The 22111-nt window shown below is 37.2% G+C and overlaps 1 protein-coding gene across 1 annotated transcript in view; it reads right to left on the minus strand.

The window, feature by feature from the left end:
• Positions 1 to 3067: 3067 nt before the first annotated feature.
• The window catches only part of LOC107850638 (RHOMBOID-like protein 12, mitochondrial), a 69079-nt gene continuing 50035 nt past the window's right edge, over positions 3068 to 22111 (minus strand). Inside the window, exons 5-8 of the mRNA XM_016695306.2 lie at positions 5177 to 5227; positions 4455 to 4559; positions 4288 to 4329; positions 3068 to 3410 (exon numbers count right to left, since the gene is read on the minus strand). Of these exons, the coding sequence (XP_016550792.1) occupies positions 3321 to 3410; positions 4288 to 4329; positions 4455 to 4559; positions 5177 to 5227 (288 nt within the window). The 3' untranslated portion in view covers positions 3068 to 3320. The remainder of the gene's footprint in view (positions 3411 to 4287; positions 4330 to 4454; positions 4560 to 5176; positions 5228 to 22111) is intronic.

Below are 22111 nucleotides of genomic sequence, written 5' to 3' on the forward strand. Positions count from 1 at the left end.
TACCACCTTCATTTTTTGGATGTGGGAGTTCTTAACTGGCCAACACTCCGCTCCATACAACATGGTCGGACGGACTACCACCCTGTAGAATTTGCCTTTCAGCTTGGGCGGCACCTTCTTATCACACAACACCCCCGACGCGAGCTTCCACTTCATCTATCCCGCCTCAATACGGTGCGAGACATCCTCGTCAATCTCACCGTTACTATGGATCACGGACCCGAGATACTTGAAACTATCCCTCTTACATACCTCCTGTGATTCCAGCTTCACTACTACCTCATTCTCCCGTCTCACGTCATTAAACTTGCATTCTACATACTCTGTCTTGCTTCTGCTCACCCTGAACCCTTTAGACTCAAGAGTTTGCCTCCACACCTCTAATTTGTCATTCACACCCCCTCGAGTCTCATCTATCAGAACTACATCGTCTGCAAAAAGCATACACCACGGCACCTCCCCTTGAATACGCCGCGTCAACACATCCATCACCAACGCAAACAAAAAGGGACTAAGAGTAGATCCCTGATGCAATCCTGATAGGACAGTGAAATGCTCTGAGTCTCCTCCCGCCGTCCTCACCTGAGTTTTCGCTCCATCATACATATCCTTAATTGCTCTGATATATGCCAGCGGTACCCCACTCACCTCCAAGCATCTCCAAAGCACCTCCCTGGGGACTTTGTCGTAAGCCTTCTCCAGGTCGATAAATACCATGTGCAGGTCCTTCTTCCTTTCCCTATACTGTTCCACCAACCTCCGCACCAGGTGAATTGCCTCCGTCGTCGAGCGGCCAGGCATAAATCCAAACTGGTTTTCCGAAATAGACACTATCCGTCTCAGCCTCACCTCGACCACTCTCTCCCAAATCTTCATAGAGTGACTCAATAACTTAATCCCTATAGTTATTGCAACTCTGGATGTTACCCTTATTCTTATAGAGAGGGATCATGGTACTCCACCTCCAAGCCTCGGGCATCTTTACCGTCTTGAAGATTTCATTAAACAATCCAGTCAACCACCTTACACCAGCCTCTCCAACGAACTTAAACTCCACCGGTATCTCGTCCGGCCTCGTCGCCCTACCCCTTCGCATCCTACGAACAGCCTCTCTAACCTCTTCTACCTTAAAACGTCTACAGTAGCTAAAATCCCGACACTCCTCTGAGTGCTCCAGTTCCCCTAACACAATAGCTCTATCTGACCTTTGTCATTCAAGATCCTATGAAAGTACGACTGCCATCTATTCTTAATGTGGCCGTCCTCCACCAACACTCTACCGTCCTCCCCCTTAATGCACCTCACCTGATCGAGGTCACGACCCTTCCTCTCCCTAGCCTTAGCGAGTCTAAACAACTTTTTCTCTCCTCCTTTCCCCTGTAACCCTGCATACAAGCTCTCAAAAGCGGCCGTCTTAGCTACCGTGACTGCTGACTTAACCTCCTTCCTAGCTAGCTTGTACTCTTTCCTGTTTACCCACTTCTCTTCTTCGTCCTTACTCTCAACCAATTTAGCATACGCCCCTTTCTTGGTCCCCACTTTATTCTCCACCTCTTCATTCCACCACCAATCCCCCTGATGATGCCCGGCCCGGCCCCTAGAAACACCCAACACCTCACTTGCATTTTCCCTGATGCACCTAGCCACCCTATCCCACATACTATCCACGTCCCCCCTACACTCCCACACCCCCATTCCCGCCAACTTCTCCTCTATCTCCCACGCATTCACTGGCGTCAAGCCGCCCCACTTAATTCTAGGTCTACACTCTTTACTCCTCCTCTTTCTATTCTTCTTTATACCCAAATCCATAACCAAGAGCCTATGCTGGGTCGAAAGATTCTCAATCGGGATGAGAACAAAAGAACCATAAAAAAATTAAATCTTGAATAGAAAGAAAAACTCATCTACAATGCAACCTTACCCGACTATCTTCGCATCCAAGAAACCGACGACCTAGTTTGTTTACAGATCAAGAAATCTTCAATATTGCTCTTTTTTCACAATGACAAAAAGAAAAAAATCAGATGCCATTTTCATCTATCAATGAGCTGAAATTAGTGGGAAAACAATAGGAAAAAGTTGTTGGAGAAAATAGAAGTAGAAATTTGATTTGTAAAAAGGGATGTATATAAAAATGATTTATTAATGACATAATAATCATTCAACCATTTTTTTTTACCATTGGGAGGCTCAAATTTTAATCCCAACGCGCATGGTTTTGAGTGTGTACACACATTTTGCCAAGTAGGATTGAAATATTTTTTCGTTCAGATTTTGTATAGTTAAAAATACTTGTGCATGATCTAAGTTAAAGATCATAGTTATAATTTGATGTCAAGTTAAAGGTCATATTTATGTATTATGAGCTTACAAAATATGTCAAGTTTAAGGTAGCCGTCTAGGTGTTAAGCCAATATATTTTATATATTTAACTGGTGAATATAATTATTTTTGAACTGATCAATCGAATATGCTACTTATCCAAAAAAAAAAAAAAAAAGTAACAAATCCCATCACGGGGATAAACGTGACTTCCATGAAGATGGTTTTAATTTTTTGAAAAATAGAAGCGTTCACTATTTGTTAGGCTTCTCGACTACAGATTGTAGTGACAAGAGAGTGGCTGGTTTAACACTTCTGAGGCACAACATATGAAAGGTTAAGTGGAAAGAGGTTTTATATATCTGTTGAGAAAAAAAGGTCACCAAGCGTGACTTCTCATATTACCACTTATATTGTGGTTAAATGATATTTTTTTAATTTTAATTCGTTTGTCCTACTTTCTTTTTAATCTCATTTCAGAAAAAAAATCCCTTTAGAAAAAAAATCCCTTCTTTTTGACAACCGTATAATTTCAACTTTCTACTGACATATATACTTTCCTTTTTAATCCATTTAAAAAAATATCTTTCCTTTTTTGGCAACTCCATAATTTAAACTTTCTACTTGACATTTTAAGATCCCAAAATTAAAGGACAATTTTGTACATTCAATATATTTTAATTTAAGATAACAAAATTTTTCTCAACTTTCTTAAGCCCCGTGACAAGTCAAAACAAAACAATCAAATTAAAACGGGGGAATAATCATTATAGGTTCTCTCGAATACTACAATTGTAATGACTGTTTTGGTTAGAAACATCATAGTTTCAGGTTGCAAATTCAGTTGGATTCTTGCTACTTCCCCTAGAATAAGGCAATTATTCAAGTGTGGGAAGGATCTGGGGCTATAACTATACATATATATATAAAGAGGTGATGCAATTTGGTACATCCTAGCTATATCAGCCGAAATTACATTCCAAGGAAATGAGACTTCAGAATCGTCCCCTTCTTACTCGAGCCCATGCAATGGCAGCCATGACAGCCCCACCTAAATGAGCAGATCCAGAGATTTGAGTGTCACCCTAAAATCAAGAGGAAAGGAAGTTGTTATACATATCAAATGAGTCATTACGATATCAACTCCTTTTTTGCAGCAAGGCTGTAGAGTAAAATGAGCAGAACCAAATGCCCCAATAATAGAACTTGACCTCCAACATCTTCATGGTTGAAGGCTAAGATCTCAAACTGGCACGTGAGACGGATAATGGTGTATTTTGTTGTATTTGATTTTATTAGTTTATTTCCTTAACCAACACAGAGAATTGGTGCAAGTATGGGCCTGGAGAAGTCGCATGACCATTAACACACATTACTCGCTAAATTTTCTAATCAAATCGAGTAGTGGACACTCAAGAAAACTTAAATATCGCAGGCATGTTGAACTTGAAGAAGAGAACAAGGAAGTGGACATTACTAAAAGAAGACATTTCAGTTTTATTTTCATTAGCAACTGAGCCTCAATAATACAAATCATATGCCCCAAAAAGATAACGCGATTACCAGAATACCGGACAGGAAACATCTTAGGGGGTGTTTGAATGGGTTTTTTTTAAGTGACTTACAAGCTCCGGTCAAAAGTAGGTAGCAACCAACTTTTGGCTTTTGGCTTTTTTTTTTTAGTACTTTTTAAGCCTAAAGTAAAGTACTTCAAAGCACTTTTTGACTTTCTCAAACACCTCCAAAAATAAAAGTGTTTAAAAGCCAAAAGCACTTAAAAATGAGCCAATCCAAACACCCTCTTAGTCCGTCTCCAGGTACATCTACAAATAATAGCCTAAAATAGTCTCTTTCAGATGCTTGGAAGTATTGAGCTCGGCGCATAGTGGCCATTGATGACTTCATTTCGTGATAAAGTCAACAACTAAACACAAAAGAGGATGAAGTGCTAGAAGATCATACCTCCAATATTCTTAAGACATCTTTTCCAATGATGAAGATTCCCTGAATGATATAATGACCAGTTGCGTAGAAAGTGTTAGCCAATTTTACCTGTGGCAACTATCATCTAGAAAAGTACAAAAAAAAAAAAAAATTTTTGTTAAGAAATACAATACACAATCACTTACCAGTAAGATTGCTGGGATAGGAATGATAAAGTCAAAATAGAGAGTCTTTCTAGGGAAAAGGAATATATCAAGCAGCATCACTGCATTTACAGCCCCACTTGCGCCCTAGATGGAAAAGCACAAACAGAAGTCAGTCTCATGAAGGAAAAGTTCAAACTTCATCCATTAACCATTCACTTAGAAATTTCAAGGATTCCAAAAATCAAAGAGTTGCTTGTTTCCTCACACTGAGCAGATTAGGGTTTCAAAACAGCAGTCAGACCTAAGAAAATAACATTGTTTTTGAGTTTGGATTGCAGGTATAACAATGGGATAAAGGGACTGGTTAAAATGAAAATTTATGGCAATTTAGGCATCAACAATTTGATAATTGATAATCTCGCAAAATTATGTGCACTAGCTACAAAGATCAAGACAACGAGTAAGTAGAATTGGCGCAGTTTATTCTATGAAACTGCTCCAACGTTTTTTTCAGAACATGAACTATTAGTCCAAATACCAAGGGAAAACACATGTAAAAAGAAAGGCTTAACTACTGAATTTGAAGACAACAAAGTACTCCATGGGGAAAAAATGATTATCTTAAACATAAATCAGAGAGAATGACAATCTCATTTCATATCCGTTGGAGTGCCATAAATTGTTAGAATGGTAATGTGATTGGAATTGAAGAGGCAGAAAAGAACTAGCAGAGATCAAGAAGAAATAAGACATGAATTTACCAATCCAGGAACTTGTGATGGATGCATGCTCAGAGATCGTCTTCTTTGTACCTGCCAAAGAAAAAAGACGGCCATTAACTACTTCTACAATGAGAGTGTTGCAATCAGAGAATTGAGAAGAGATAGATGACTGGAGAAGAAGAAGAACAATAGAGAAGGAATGAGAGAGTTTCTTTATTACTCAAAACTTAATCATACACAATTAGTTGTAGCTATATATATAGACTTGCACATGACTTAACTAACTTCTTAAACTATAACTGCTAACTGCCTCAACATTAACTAACTTAACTAACAAGTAGGAGCCTCTTATATTCTTTACAGTCCACTGATCTCTTACTTAACTGTAGTGTCCTCAATACTCCCCCCCAAGCTGTGGGGTGCAAAAATGTTAAGCATCCCAAGCTTGGAGCACAAATATTCATGTTGTGTCCGGTATAATCCTTCAGTTAGTATATCTGTCTGTTGATGTTTAGTAGGAACATACTCAGTCTTGATCATTCCTTGTTGAATCTTCTCTCTCACAAAGTGACAATCTATTTCTATGTGTTTTGTCCTTTCATGAAACACTGGATTTGCAACTATTTGCATTGCTGTTTTGCTATCAGTGTTTACTTGAATAGGTAGACGTACTTGAGCACCAAGCTCTTTAAACAGTCTAACAATCCAAGTTAACTCAGGTGTAGTAGATGCAAGTCTCCTGTATTCAGCTTCTGCTGAACTCCTTGATATAGAGTTTTGTTTCTTTGATTTCCAAGAGATTAAAGAATCTCCTAACTTGACTAAGAATCCTGTCACTGACTTCCTAGAATTGGGACATGCTGCCAATCTGCATCACAGTGTGCTGAAAGTATTTCTTGACTTGAGTTTGAGAGTAATATCCCTTGTCCTGGCTGGTTTTGGATGTACCTGACAATTCTTGAGTGCTGCCTCTTAAGTGTGGTTGTTTTGCCTGATGTAGGAATTGACTTAGTCTGTACACTAAAGGATATATCAGGCCTTGTTATGGCTAAGTACAACAGTTTTCCAATAATCTTCTGATAAGCAATTTTATCAACCAAAGAATCATTTGAGATGTCCTTATTCACATAATCATCCACTTCCTTAGTAGTTAGCTTGATATTAGCTTCCAGAGGTGTAGTTGCAGGCTTAGCAACCCGTAATCCAAGCTCAGAAATCAACTCCAAAGCATACTTCCTTTGGTGCATTAAGATTGTCGAATGAGCTGGCAGATTGCAAAATCTACTCCACAATGACTAGCAGATTTCAATCAAATCTGCTCCACAAATTAGCTGACAGGTTGACGTAATCATCTCCTGTAAATATGGGATAGTATGTATCTTAGGAAAATACATTATTTTAGGAAATAGATTAGGGGAAATCCCTTGATTCAAGAATCTCCCAAGAATCAAGGATTGATTAGTTCATTCTGATCTAACTTTTCTCTTATAAATACTGTACAATTCTATGAATAAAATATACTTTTGCAGTATCTTAACTTTCATGGTATCAGAGCCAGGCCCATCCTAAATGTTTGTTCACCGATGTTGGGCCCCCATATTATATTGTCCACGCTCCAGTTAACGAGGCCTGGCGTGTGGGGGGTGTTAAGTATCCCACATCGAAAAAGGGATGGGTAATAGGTCTCCTTATATGGACTTGGGCAATCCTCCCCTCGTGAGCTAGCTTTTGAGGTTGAGTTAGGCCCAAAATCCATTCTTTACATGGTATCAGAGCGGGACATTTTCCCCTAGTATCACATGAAAAAAACAGCTTTCCAAGGAGATCATCTTTCTGGAACATCAAAAGAAACAAAAGTTCTTCTCTAGAAGTTCCTATAGAAAATATGATGACTCAAGGAGGCAATGTTTCTCACATGTCCTTCCAGTTAACTTCTCATCGATTTCATGGAAAACCACCGAACTAGAAGCTGAAGGGAGTTGATAATCGTGGCTTCCAATATCAACATGGCCAAGCTCTCCCAACAACTCATTTTGAGCAGGAGCATCCTCCTTTTCCAAATTCATCTCAATTTATAAGGGAACAACTAGAGATTTGCCTAAACTCCTTCAATCTCCCCAGTTCCGTGCAAATGCACCAAATCCTTCTAATCCTTCTTGTTCTTTTGTTGAAACAGGTATCGTACCATCTGCTTTTCTTAGTGCCAACTTCAACCGAAATGATTCTTGGATCATAGATTTAGGAGCTACTAATCACATGACTAGAAGTTCTCGTGCTTTCTCTACTTATACTCCTTGTGCACGGAATAATAAAATCAAGATAGTTGATGGTTCCTTCTCCGCAGTCGCTGGAAAAGGAACTGTTAAACTATCACCATCCCTCACACTTCATGATATTCTTCATGTTCCGAAATTGTCTTGTAATTTGGATTCTGTTAGTAAATTAACCCGTTCTCTTAATTGTCGGGCTATTTTTTACTCTGATTTGTGTGAATTTCAGGAAAAGGTCTCGGGGAAGACGATTGGCAGTGCTAGAGAATATAGAGGCCTTTATTTTCTTGACAATGGAGACAACTCTCTACAACTGAATCCTACTTGTTTGAACTCTACTTTTGTTTTGAATAAAGTCATACTTTGGCATTATAGGCTTGGACATCCAAGTTTTTTTTAATTAAGACATTTATTACCTCAGTTATTTGAAAATAAAAATCCTTCCTTATTCCAGTGTGAATTGGCTAAGCATCACCGATTGTTTTTTCCCTCTCAAAAGTATCAGGCTTCTAAACCTTTTATGATGATTCATAGTGATGTTTGGGGACCGTATAGAATTTCAACAATGTTTGAAAAACGATGGTTTGTAACTTTTATAGACGATTATACTAGACTGAGTTGGGTTTTTTTATTGAAGGGCAAATCTAAGGTTAAAAATGTGTTTGAGACTATGTAATGGTGGAAACACGGTTTAATGATAAAATCAAGATTTTTCAAAGTGACAATGGTCTAGAATTTTTTAATGAACAATTAGGAAGTTTTTTCAGAAAAACTGGGGTAGTACACCAAAGCTCTTGTCCGAATACACCCCAACAAAATGGCATCGCAGAAAGAAAGAGTAGGCACCTGTTAGAGATAACTAGGGCCTTAATGTTTACCTGTAAGGTTCCACAGTACCTTTGGGGAGAGGCTCTCTTGACTGCTACTTATCTTATTAATAGGATGTCATCTCGTCCTCTCAAATTTAAAACATCTTTTAACATATTTAGAGAGAGTTTTCCTAGTTCTAGGTTAACTACAAATCTGCCATTAAAGGTTTTTGGGTGTACAACCTCTGTTCATGTTCATAATTGCAGTAAACTTGAACCAAGGGCTAAGAAGTGTGTTTTTGTAGGATATGCTCCAAATCAAAAGGGATATAAGTGTTATGATCCTCCATTTCTATGTTTGTTTCCTATAAAAAGTTGTCTCTTAGTTATTCAGCCTTTACTTCACAACTTTCTAGTGTGGAGATCCCAAAAAATGTGCAGGATGCTCTACGAGTTGGAAGGAGGCTATTCTGGAGGAATTGCGAGCTCTTGAAAAAAATAAGACATGGGAGTTGGTAGATTTGCCTAAGGAAAAGAACCAGTAGGCTACAAATGGGTGTTCACTACCAAATTCAAGTCAGACGGATCCTTGGAGAGGTATAAGGCCCGTCTAGTAGCTAAAGGGTTCAAGCAGACATATGGCATTGACTATCTTGAGACGTTTGCTCCAGTAGCTAAGATAAACTCAATTAGAGTTCTGTTAACAGTCGCGGTAAACCTTGACTGGTCTCTTCAATAGTTGGATGTGAAGAATGCTTTCTTGAATGGGCAACTAGAGGAAGAAGTCTATATGGATCCCCCACCAAGTTTTGAAGAGAAGTACAAAGCAAAGGTATTCGGACTTAGAAGATCTCTTTACTATCTAAAACAGTCTCCAAGGGCTTAGTTTGAAAGGTTTATTCAATTTGTGAAAAGGCAAGGATATGTGTACAGACAAATAGATCACATAATGTCACTCGGCATTTACTAGAAGGAAAAGTAGCAGTTCTTATAGTGTATGTTGATGATATCATCCTCACAGGCGATGATGTGGTTGAAATAAAAAAACTAAAGGAGCGTCTTGCCTCAAAATTTGAGATAAAAGACTTAGGCCCACTGAAGTATTTTCTCGGCATGGAGGTTGCACGATCGAAACAAGGAATTATAGTGTCACAAAGGAAGTATGTTCTTGATATGTTAAAAGAAACGGGAATGAGTGGTTGTAGACCAGCTGAAACTTCGATTAACCCAAATCTAAAGTTTGTGATGGATGGAAAATCAATTAATAGGGGCCGATACCAGAGATTGGTAGGGAAGTTGATTTACCTGTTACATACTACGTCTGATATTGCCTTTGTTGTGAGCCTAGTTAGTCAGTTCATGATTCTCCACGAGAAAAACACCAAGAAGTTGTGTATCGAATCTTAAGGTATCTAAAGAGCTCTCCTAGAAAAGGGTTCTTTAAAAAGAATGAGCAAAGAAGTGTTGAAGCTTATGCAGATGCGAACTGGGCTAGTTCTTCTATTTATAGAAGGTCTACGTCCGGATATTGTACATTTGTTTGGGGAGATTTAGTAACATAGAGGAGTAAGAAGCAAAACGTGATGGATCGAAGTAGTGTTGAGGCTAAGTATCGATCCATGGCACATGGAATTTGTGAAATGTTGTTGCTTAAGAGATTTTTGAAAGAATTAAGAAGACCTATGAGTTTGCCAATGAAGTTGTACTGTGACAATAAAGCTGCTATAAGCATTGCTTATAATCCAGTTCAGCATGATAGAACAAAGCATGTTGAAGTGGACGACACTTCATTAGAGAGAAGATTGAAAATGGAAGTGTGTGCATCCCTTTCGTTCCAAAAACTGAACAAGTAGCAGATATTTTCACAAAAATCTCTTCAAAACTACCTTTGAGACATTTGTTAGCAAGTTAGGCATGTTCGATATTTACATGCCAACCTGAGGGAAGTGTCGAATGAGCTGGCAGATTGCAGAATCTGCTCCACAATGACTAGCAGATTTCAAGCAAATCCACTCCACAAATCAACTGACAAATTGACGTAATCAGTTATTGTAAATATGGGATAGCATGTATCTTAAGAAAATACATTATTTTAGGAAATAGATCAGGGGAAATCCTTAGATTCAAGAATCTTCCAAGAATCAGGGATTGATTAGTTCATTCTGATCTTACTTTTCTCTTATAAATACTGTACAATTCTATGAATAAAAAATATACTTTCGCAGTATCTTAACTTTCAAAGATACCAGTTTTTGATCTTGCAAACTCAGTGCCTAAAAAGAATCTCAATTCTCCCAAGTTTTTCATTTTGAACAATTTATGTAGAGCAGTTTTTGTCTCTTTCTCTTTGATAAGTTGTAAATTACTACCAACCAATAAATCATCAACGTACACTAAGATTAGCACAAGGTTATTTTTAGCCTTCTTTAAGAACAAAGAATGGTCATATTGACTTTGACTAAAGCCAAGACTCGGGATTGCCTCCAATAGTTTTACATTCTACTGTCTTGGAGCTTGTTTCAAACCATACAAGGATTTAAGCAGCCTGCATACCTGCCTTGTCTCCCATTGGCTCTTAAAGCTTTGTGGTAAATCCATGTAAATCTCAACAAATAGGTCACCTTGTAGAAAGGCATTGTACAACATCCATTTGATGGATATGCCAATGTCTAATAGATGCTAAAGCAAGGACAGATCTTATGGTAACAATCTTGACAACAGGGGAAAAAGTTTCTTGATAGTCAATACCTTCTTGTTGACTATAATCTTTAACCACTAGTCTAAACTTGAACCTTTCCACCTCACCAGTGTCTTTGTAGTTTATCTTATATACACATTTGCATCCTATTGGTTTCTTTCCTTCTGGCAAGGTAACTACTTCCCATGTGTGATTACTTTCAAGTGTATCTATCTCTGCCTTCATAGCTTCAACCCACCTAGAATCAGTAATAGCTTCTTTGCAGGAAGAAGGTTCAGTATATGCTGAACTTGCAGTAATAAAAGCTTGAAAGCTGGAGGATAGATGATCATAAGATTCTACATCTTTGTTCACAAAGAATATAGAATTAGTATAATCATACAAGATATAACCGTTCTGAGTACTAGAGTACCCCATATGAATAGCAAGTGTAGCTCTAGATTTGAATTTATCGGTCTCAGAAATAGTTTTTGCAAATACTAGACAACCTAACACCCTAACGTGATCAACAAAAGGTTTAGTACCATATAACATTTCAAATGGAGTTTTATTGTGTAGCACAGAAGAAGGTAACCTATTAATAATGCAAGCTGAGGCTAAAACACACTGTCCCCGAAATTTAATGTTAATATGACCTTGAAACCTTTAGCTCTTCACACTTCTAAGATTTGCTTATGCTTTCTCTCAGCAACACTATTTTGCTGAGGTGTATAAGCACAAGAAGTTCGATGTATTATGCCTAAAGTTTAGTATAAAGAGTCACATGCTTAGTAACAAATTCAGTACCATTATCACCTCTTATACATTTCACTTATTAAATTATGTACATCAGATTTGAGTCTTAACAAAAATAACCAAGTCATTCTAGTAAAATCATCCACAATTGTCAAGAAGTATTTATTTCCATCATATGTAACATGTTTACAGGACCCCGCACATCAAGATGCAGTAAATAAAAACTAATATTACTCCTTGAGTTACTAGACTGAAAAGCTAACCTAACTTCTTTTGCACAAGGGCAAATGGTACAATTTTTTATGATAGAAGAACATTTATCTAAGTCTACTGATAAGAGGCTGTTCAGAGTCTTAGAAGAGGGTGCCCAAGCCTTCTATGCCTTAAGGCGATATCAGTAGTACTGTTATTAACAGACAAAGAAAATCTAGGAACCAGAGAGCAACATTCAGCAAATTGCTTAGTAAATGAAGGTGTAGCAAGCAACAAGTATAGTCCATCCTTTAGTCTACCAATCGTTTTCACCTTCCCATTGTAGAGATCCTGAAATAGGCGAAAGTCAAGATAGAAAACAACTAAACACTGCAAAGCCTTTGTGATCTGTGAAACTGAAAGTAAATTAAACTTAAACTGGGGAATTAGCAATTCATTTTTCAGTTTTTATCCATCCGTCAATAAGCTAGATTCAACATGAGTTATATAAGCTACCTCGCCAATTGGTAAGAATACTTTTCTACAAGTACTTTGAGGTAGTGCTAAGGATTTGTTAACAGATTGTGATCAGCGACCATGTGATTGGTAGCACCTGTATCAATAATCCAGTTATGTGTGTCATCAGCTATGATTAGAGCAGTGTTAATACCTGATGCATTACCTACTGAGTTAGCCATAGCTGTAACTTGTGCACCATTTAGCAGATGTATAATTTGATCATATTGATTTTTGGTGAAATGTGGTTGTGTCATCTGATCACCTGAGCCTGAATCATTTAACTTAGGAGTTTTTCCTTTTTCATGATGATTTGATCTTGTGTTCTGATGATGCACTCGTCCTTGACATTCAACTATCACATTATAGACATTAGTTGTAGGTACTCCCCTTTTTTCTTGAACTTATCAGAGGGATAACCAATCAACTTATAACAATTATCTCTTCTGTGATTCCTTAGTTTACAAAAATCACAGAACAAATTCTTACTACCACTGTTGCTTCCAACTCTATTCGTGTGAACCTTCTTGAATTTCTGACCATTATGAAAGCCTCATGTAGTTCTGGCACTATTGGTTATGAACCTACTGCTCTGTATAGTGCCAGAACTACATGAGGCTTTCATAATGGTCAGAAATTCAAGAAGGTTCACACGAATAGAGTTGGAAGCAGCAGTAGTTCAAGCAGTGGTAGTAAGCACACTAGATGTTGCAGCCAACGCTCTTTGATTCTCATCACTCATAATCATAGAGTAGGCTTGATTAACACTAGATAGAGGATACATAAGCAAGACTTAGACTCCTAGCTTGAACATAAGAATCATTTAGCCCCATTAAGAACTGATAAAGTTTCTACCTCTATAGATGAATCAAGAAATCCTTGGATTTTTCACAGCTACAACCAGGTAAAGGTACGAAACTCTTAGAGTCAGTCCACAACTCCTTAAGCCTTGAAAAATACACAGAAATGGAGGAAGTGCCCTGACCTATTGTGCTATTACTCTCTGTGTGTTAAACTGCCTAGAACCATCAATTTTATCAAATCTTTCTTTAAGATCAATCCAAACATCAAAAGCATTGACAGCATAGGCTATACTACTCACTAGACTTTTGCAAATTGAATTTATCAACCAAGATAAGACAATAGCATTACACCTCTCCCATTGATAACCAAATTTTTCATGAAACTTATCTTTGCTCCAAGAACCATCCAAGAACCATCAACCAGGCCCCACTTATTTCTACCTAACAATGCTATTCTCATGAATCTACTCCAAAGAGAGTAGTTATTAGTACCAGACAATTGAAAGGAGATAAGACAAATAACACTTGTAGCACCGGGTGCAAGGTATAGTGGATGAGATGCTTCAATCTGTACCCCTACTCCAAAAGGATCTTCAGCTGCAGAATCAACTTTATTTACAGAAGATTCCTGCGCATTGACTCCATTGGCAGCCATTAAAACAATATGTAAAGAACTTTAATCTTTAGTGAATCATGGAAGCTTGTTTGAGAATAAATCTCAGAAACAGGGTAAGAAGCAATTCAAGAGAACAACAAAATCGAGAAAGCAGATATGAATCACAGAGCTTCAAGGCTCTGATACCACGTTGCAATCAAAGAATTGAGAAGACATAGATGACTGGAGAAGAACAAGAACGATAGAGAAGGAATGAGAGAGTTTCTTTATTGCTCAAAACTTAATCATACACAATTAGTTGTAGCTATAATTGTTAACTGGTTGTAACTGTGAAAAATCCAAGGATTTCTTGATTCATCTATAGAGGTAGAAACTTTATCAGTTCTTAATGGGGCTAAATGATTCTTATGTTCAAGTTAGGAGTCTAAGTTTTACTTATATCTCCTCTATCTAGTGTTAATCAAACCTACTCTATGATTATGAATGATGAGAATCAAAGAGCGCTGGCTGCAACATCTAGTGTTCTTGGAGCTCCACCTATTGGTTATGAACCTACTACTCTGTACAGTACCAGGACTACATGAAACTTTCATAATAGTCAGAAATTCAAGAAGGTTCACACGAATAGAATTGGAAGCAGTAGTTCAAACAGTGATAGTAAGAATTTGTTTTGTGATTTCAGTAAACTAAGGAATCACAGAAGAGATAATTGTTACAAGTTGATTGGTTATCCCTCTGATAAGTTCAAGAAGAAAAGGGGAGTACCTACAACTAATGCCTAAATGTGATGGTTGAATGTCAAGGATAAGTGCATCATCAGAACACAGGATCAGATCATCATGAAAAAGGAAAAACACCTACGTCAAGTGATTCAGGCTCAAGTGATCAGATGGCACAACCATTCCATTTCACCAAAAATCAATATGATCAAATTATACATCTGCTAAATGGTGCACAAATTACAGCTATGGCTAACTCAGTAGGTAATGCATCAGGTATTGACACTGCTCTAATCACAGCTGATGACACATAATTGGATTATTGATACAGGTGCTACCAATCACATGGTAGCTGATAACAACTTGTTAACTGAATCCTTAGCACTACCTCAAAGTACTTGTAGAAAAGTATTCTTACTAACTGGAGAGGTAGCTTATATAACTCATGTTGGATCTAGCTTATTGACAGATGGATAAAAACTAGAAAATGTATTGCTAATTCCCCAGTTTAAGTTTAACTTACTTTCAGTTTCACAGGTCACAAAAGCTTTGCAGTGTTTAGTTGTTTTCTATCTTGACTTTTGCCTATTTCAGGATCTCTACAATGGGAAGGTGAAAGCGATTGGTAGACTAAAGGAAGGACTATACTTGTTGCCTACTACACCTTCATTTACTAAGCAATTTGCAGAATGTTGATCTCTAGTTCCTAGATTTTCTTTGTCTGTTAATAACAGTACTACTGATATCGCTTAAGGCATAGAAGGCTTAGGCACCCTTCTTCTAAGACTCTAAACAGCCTCTTATCAGTAGGCTTAGATAAATGTTCTTCTATCATAAAAAAACTGCACCATTTGCGCTTGTGCAAAACAAGTTACGTTAGTTTTTTAGTCTAGTAACTCTAGGAGTAATAGTCGTTTTGATTTACTGCATCTTGATGTGCGGGGCCCCTATAAACATGTTACATATGATGGAAATAAATACTTCTTGACAATTATGGATGATTTTACTAAAATGACTTGGTTATTTTTGTCAAACTGATGCATGTGTTATGTTAAAGCAATTCCGTACTTATATCGGGACACAATTTAATAAGAAAGTGAAATGTATAAGAAGTGATAATGGTACTGAATTTGTTACTCGGCATGTGACTCTTTAAACTTAAACTTTAGGCATAATACATCAAACTTCTTGTGCTTATACACCTCAGCAAAATATTGTTGCTCAGAGAAAGCATAAGCACATCTTAGAAGTGTGAAGAGCCATAAGGTTTCAAGGTCATATTCCCATTAAAATTTGGGGACATTGTGATTTAGCCTCAGCTTACATTATTAATAGGTTACCTTCTTCTGTGCTACACAATAAAACTCCATTTGAAATGGTATATGGTACTAAACCTTTTGTTGATCACATTAGAGTGTTAGGATGTCTAGAATTTGCAAAAACTGTTTCTGAGACCGATAAATTCAAATCTAGAGCTACACTTGCAATTCATATGGGGTACTCTAGTACTCAGAAAGGTTATATCTTGTATGATTATACTAATTATATATTCTTTGTGAACAGAGATGTAGAATCTTATAGATGAATAAGAAATCTTTAGATTTGTGCCAACTGGACAGCAATCCCAGAGTTCTCATTAACATTGTCCAACTCAGGCCTATCATAGCTAGAAAGATATCTGTGCAGTCACTTTGCAATATAGAAACAGATGGCTATTTGTTTATGCATTCTCCCCGCACAAGTGGCACATAAAACAAACTTGTATTCTCTTTTTCCTCAGATTTTCTTAAGTTAAAACAAGTCTTCTTTGCTACTAGTCAAACAAAACAAGGCACTTTGTATGGGATCTGTACCTTCTGTTGGGTGTTGGGTGACAGAGGATTCCGGGAAAATATTCTTTGTATCAAAGATCTGATCCTCTAAGATCTTAAGATAATTGTTGTAATCCAAAATGTCATATCTATGATTCTTTCTCTTTGTGTAAAATATATGATTCCGTATAATCTCATATCTCATGGGATTTAGGTGAATCTGTTCAACAATCTCTTTTGTATACAAATCCATTTATATGACATAGAAATGTATGAATGAAATTATTCAACTATCTTTTCCCACAAGGTATCAAAGCTTTAAACTTACCCCTGACCAATTTTATTTTATTCATCCAGTCTTGAAAAATCCCTTTTGCTATCTTTACCTTGCATTTCGCCTCTGACAGAAATGTAAGGTAAGGGTGCGTAATACACCCTTGTGGTGAGGCCCTTCTCCGGACCCTGCGCATAGCGGGAGCTTTAGTGCTCCGGGCTGTCTTTTTTTAATCCTTATCCCCTAAAGGTTGAAACCATCCAAAAACCATGTTCGAAAAGGGTATTGCTGCAAATATTCCAGCCTCTTGAAATGTTTCAGCAACCATAGAGAACAACTCTACAGATTCAACTGGAGATTTGCAAAACATTCAAGCCTCTTATCAGTTTAATGGAAAAAATTACCTAAAATGGGCTCAATTAGTTTGTACCTTTTTAAAGGGTGAAAGGAAATTACAAAATCTTATCGATACAAGACCATCTTAAGAAGACACCACATTTGATGCATGGGATGAAGTATGAACATGAGGCAATGGTGAAGTCTTGGTTAACTCCATGCTTCTGGAAATCAGTGATATCATCATATTTTTAAGCACTGCTAAGGAAATTTGGGATGCAGTGAAGGAAACGCACTCTGAAATACATGATGCTGCCTAGATCTATGAAATAAAACAAAATTTTCTGCAATAAATCAAGGAGCTCGATCTGTCACTGAATATTCTAACTTTTCTCAGGGGTTATGGAAAGAAACGAACCATTATCAATGCATTCAAATGGGTTGTAAAGATGATGTTGTGATTTTGAAAAGATTTATTGAAAAGGACTAAATACAGAATTTGCTGTCGTGTGAGTGCAAATTTTAGGAAAAGAAGGTTTGTCATCATTGAACGAGACAATGGCCATTATACGGACAGAAGAAGGGAGGATTGTTATGCTTGAAACACAAATTAATATAGGTTCAGCTCTTGTAACAAATGGGACAAGTTCAAGAGAATCAGGGATTTCACAACGGGATCAAACCCCTGGGTTCATTCAAACAATCAGTCACAATTTTACTGCACCTACTGCAAAAGTATCGGCACACCAGAGAGAGATCCTGAAAACTCAATGGTAGACCCCCAAACAGAAATACTAGTGATGGAAAGCATGCAAATATAGCTAGTAGTAGCCCTCAGACTGATGAAAGAAATCAACAAGTCACCTCAGCTTCAGCTGGTAGTTGTTCATTGGCCTTCACAGGTATTCCTTCCTCTTTTGTTACTAATGTCTCAAAGAAACTTTCTCCAATGCGGGTGGTTGATTTTGGGACAACTGGTCATATGACCAGTTCCTCTCATTTCTTTATGTCATATTTCCTAACTATAAAAAAATAACAATAGCCAATGGTTCAGTTATTACTGTAGTTGTACAAGGAAACATACCACTGGAAAAGTTTGTGATACTTAAAGATGTCATTCATGTCCCACAGTTATTTGCAAATCTCATTTCTATCCAGAAACTCACCAAGTGCCAAGTAATCTTCTTCCCTTCATATTGTTTATTTCAGGAATAACACGAAGGAGATGATTGTGCCTGCTAGTGAGAAAGGTGGTCTTTATTGTCTGGATTTCCACAATGGTGAAGATGCAACTAAGAATTCCTTATCTCGTTCATTCTTGTCTAAATCTATTATGTGTCTAATAAAGAGAAAGTATAGTTTTATCATCGTTGCATAGGTCAGTCATGCTTTTATGTAATTAAAATGACGTTTCTATATTTGTTCAAAGATTTGATTGTTTTCATAGTGATGATTGTGAAATTGCAAAACACAAACGTGTTTCCTTTCCAATTAGTAACAAAAGATGCAGACTCCATTCTCTTATTCATAGTGAAACAAGGGGACTTCTCCCTCTCCTAATATTTCTGATGTTAGATGGTTTTTGTCATTCATCAATGATCGTACAAGAGTAACGTGGATCTATTTGTTAAAGCAACAATCAGATGTCACCAAATTCTTCCTATCTTTTTTTGTTTGATCAAAACCCAATTTGATATGCCAATTAAAAGATTCCAATCTAATAATGCCAAGGACTACTCAGTCAAAACCTCTTTATTTTTGTAACACCTTCAGGCTAAGATTTGAACCGTTTTAAGTATGTAAATAGACCTGAACTCGGTGAAATTTCTAAGATCAATCCTTTAGTGTGGAAGAGCATTGGATATGAAATAAGGTCATAAGAAACCCATAGAACAAAGTTGCGTTGAAAGCTTCTCTACGGATTAAGTTTTCATATAAGTTTTTTCTAGGATCAATTTCAAATGAGCACTCTCCTATAATATGAAGTGTGACGTGGCCTAATTCCTACAAAATTAAATATCTTCGAGTCTTCTTTCCAACGACATTAATCGTTCGTTAATCCAAGTTCAGCGTAAAAAGTTATGATCGTTTTACTCAAAGGTTGCATAGGGAAATGGTGCAAGCCAAAAGTGCGATTGCAAAATGAGCCTGCAACTTTTAGGAAGTTGTCGGAAAGTACAAGAAAGAGCTTCAAATGTACGAGCCGCATCCCCATTATGTGAGAAAAATTTGGGTTCACACATTTGGCCGACAGGGTTCATTAAAAGGTTGTTTTCTATGATTGATCCACTTTATTTGTCATTCCCATCAGTCTAAGTTGGTTGTCTCTCCTCTCCTCATCCTCCATCCCCAGGGTAAGTCTCTCTCACGAATTTCCCCATAATTCCAGTTAGTTCCATCATAACCTTAGGGTTTGCAAGAAAAGTTCAGCCAAGATTTCAAGAACAAATTTTTACTCATCCAGGTATGCAACTACTCGCATGATGACACACTCCAAAGTTACTTTTATCATTGATTACTACTTCTTATTTATTGCAATTCAACTCTCTTAATGACTAAAATCAAAGGCGTTCAAAAGTGTTTACAAAAACCCTCATTTACTTTTATTGTTTTAAATTAATACGTGCAAGCATTAAGTGAGCTACTTCCACTCTAAAGCGAACTTTGCAAATTCATCCACAGTGGTTAGACCCCAACCTCAAAGTTGGATTACAAATATTGACAACAACCGTGTGCACTTTTCTTGGGTGTAATTGAACATTATCAATGGAACTGAAACTTTTTGCTTTGATCGGAGAAATTGTCGTCCATTTATTGCTTCTGATGGTTTCAATGCACGAGGTTTCAGGTTGTGGGCTTTTGGCAGATGGTGTTTGATTATCCATTTTTGGGATATTTTTTAATCTTGCATTTTTTGAGCTATGTCTCCCCAACCTGCCTCTAATGTAACCTCTGAAGTGATAATGACAGAGCTTTTTCCCCCTTCTAGAGCTAAGCTAATGTACCTTCCATATTTGTTGTATTTAAGAGTGCATAAGAACTCTACAAAATGATCTCATCGTCCCCTCCTGACCAACATTCTTTGTTCCTTCGTTGTGGTATTAAATACGTATGTTATCCACTTCATGACTTTAAAACATAAAGTTACTTTCCTCATCAAAATTCTGCTATGTTGGACCCATCAAACCTCGCACGAGACTTCGTATTATCACAGAAGTTAAAACCAGCATGATAGTTAATCCTATCTTCCCACATATTACCACAAACCTGAGTTTCTGAATAATCTCTAGGGAATGATTAAGGAGAAACTGTCCTCTATAGCAAAGATCACCAGAAAATACCTCATGTGATCAGAATAAAATAAGGTTGTTGAGTCTCGGCTTACATGCCTGGGAGCATTTCTTTCTCCTCGCTACCAAATTTTTTTTCACCCTTTTTTCTTGAAAAATATGCTTAGATGGATATGTGGGATACTAGAAGAAATAAGATTAGGAATGAAGATATACAGGGCAAGATGGGAGTAGCTCCGTGATGGACAAGATGCGGGAAGCAAGCTGAAATGGTTCGGGCATGTGAACAGGATCAGGGATGTCCAAGACAGGAGGTGTCATTGGCGGCCATAGGTTTGAGGAAAGGCAAAGGTAGACAGAGGAAGAGTTGATAGAGGTAATTAAACAAAACATGGTACATCTTCAGCTCACCAAGCACATGACCCTAGATAGGTGAGCATGGAAATTGAGGATTATAATAGACGGTTAATAAGCAGTTAAGCATTTTCTCCCAGTGGTAGAGCAGGGTTCTTGTCGGGAGCACCTACATGTTCCCCTACCAATATTGTTATTGTTATTCTCATTGTCATTGTTATTATTCTTGTTATCATTGTCGTTGTTACCGTCATCATCATCGTCATCATCATCATTGTTATCATTCTTGTTATCATTGTTATGGTTGTCTCATCATCATCACCATTATTGTTATCATTGTTATGATCATCGGCGGCAGCGTGATTATGATTATGATGTTAGCATTAATTTATTCTTCAATTTTATTTCTGTCAGTACTTTTCTTTTTTCAATATTTTCGTCATAGCTTTTTACTCTAGTATTTCTTTCAAACCACGTTCTGTGAAGCTGAGGGTCTATTAGAAATACCCCTCCACCCCACGAAGGTAGGCATAAGGTTTAGGTACATCCCACCCTCCCCAGACTCCACTTATGGGACTATACTAGGCATGCTTTTGTTGTTGTGTTTTGAAAAATATAACAATGTCCACTCATCAAAAGGACAAAAAACACATGCACTACTAGGTACACTAGGTATGCTTTTTTTTAGGCACAATACATAAACATGTCCTTTAACTTGGCTCAGATCACTTCTATGACCTCCAACTTTGAGTGTATACAAGTAGACGCTTAAACTTAAATAAAGTTGAACAAGTAGACACATATGTCCTATGTGGCGTCCTACGTATATTATGCCTCATAGGATGTGTGTCTATTTGTTCAACTTTATACAAATTTAAGTGTCTACTTGTGCACACCCAAAGTTGGAGGTCATAAATGTGATTTGAAGCTAAGTTGAAGGACATGTTTATGTATTATGCCTTTTTTCTAATTATCAAAAAAAGAACTCATGCACCACTGATGAAGTGTGTTATGACCACGCGATATGAATCTTAACAAATCCTTCTAGTTGGGTTCCTGTCTTGTTCTTATTATGTTTATTAAGCTCATGTTTTGATGATTGACAAACTTCATCACTGGAATCTGATCCGTACATGTTTGATTGTTATTCATATTCCGTTGATTGCCTACCTAGTCAAAGGACCAGTTATATGAATTGTTGTCCCAATGTGCAGTGTTACAATTGCACACATTTGTCTTATGTGCCAATTGTCTAGTACTTTTCTGGACAATGTCATCACATAAGTGAGACGAATTTTTAGTGGTCCTTTCAAGCATCCACTAATGAGGAAACTTCTCTCCCAATGTTCATCATATATATATATATTCTCTACCAAGAGAGAAGTTCAAGTTTTTGCAAATCATAAAAGAAAATCTTCTCAAGCAAAAGCCTCATCTAGTACTATAAAAATTCAGCAATTTAGAAACATTTTGCTCACAAAGAAATATGTTAGTAGTTCTAGGATGATTGATTTTTGTATTGATCTTATAATTGTAAACTCACGTCTCATC

Source organism: Capsicum annuum, chromosome 12 (genome assembly GCF_002878395.1).
Source record: "Capsicum annuum cultivar UCD-10X-F1 chromosome 12, UCD10Xv1.1, whole genome shotgun sequence".
In the NCBI taxonomy this organism is placed as follows: Eukaryota; Viridiplantae; Streptophyta; class Magnoliopsida; order Solanales; family Solanaceae; genus Capsicum; species Capsicum annuum.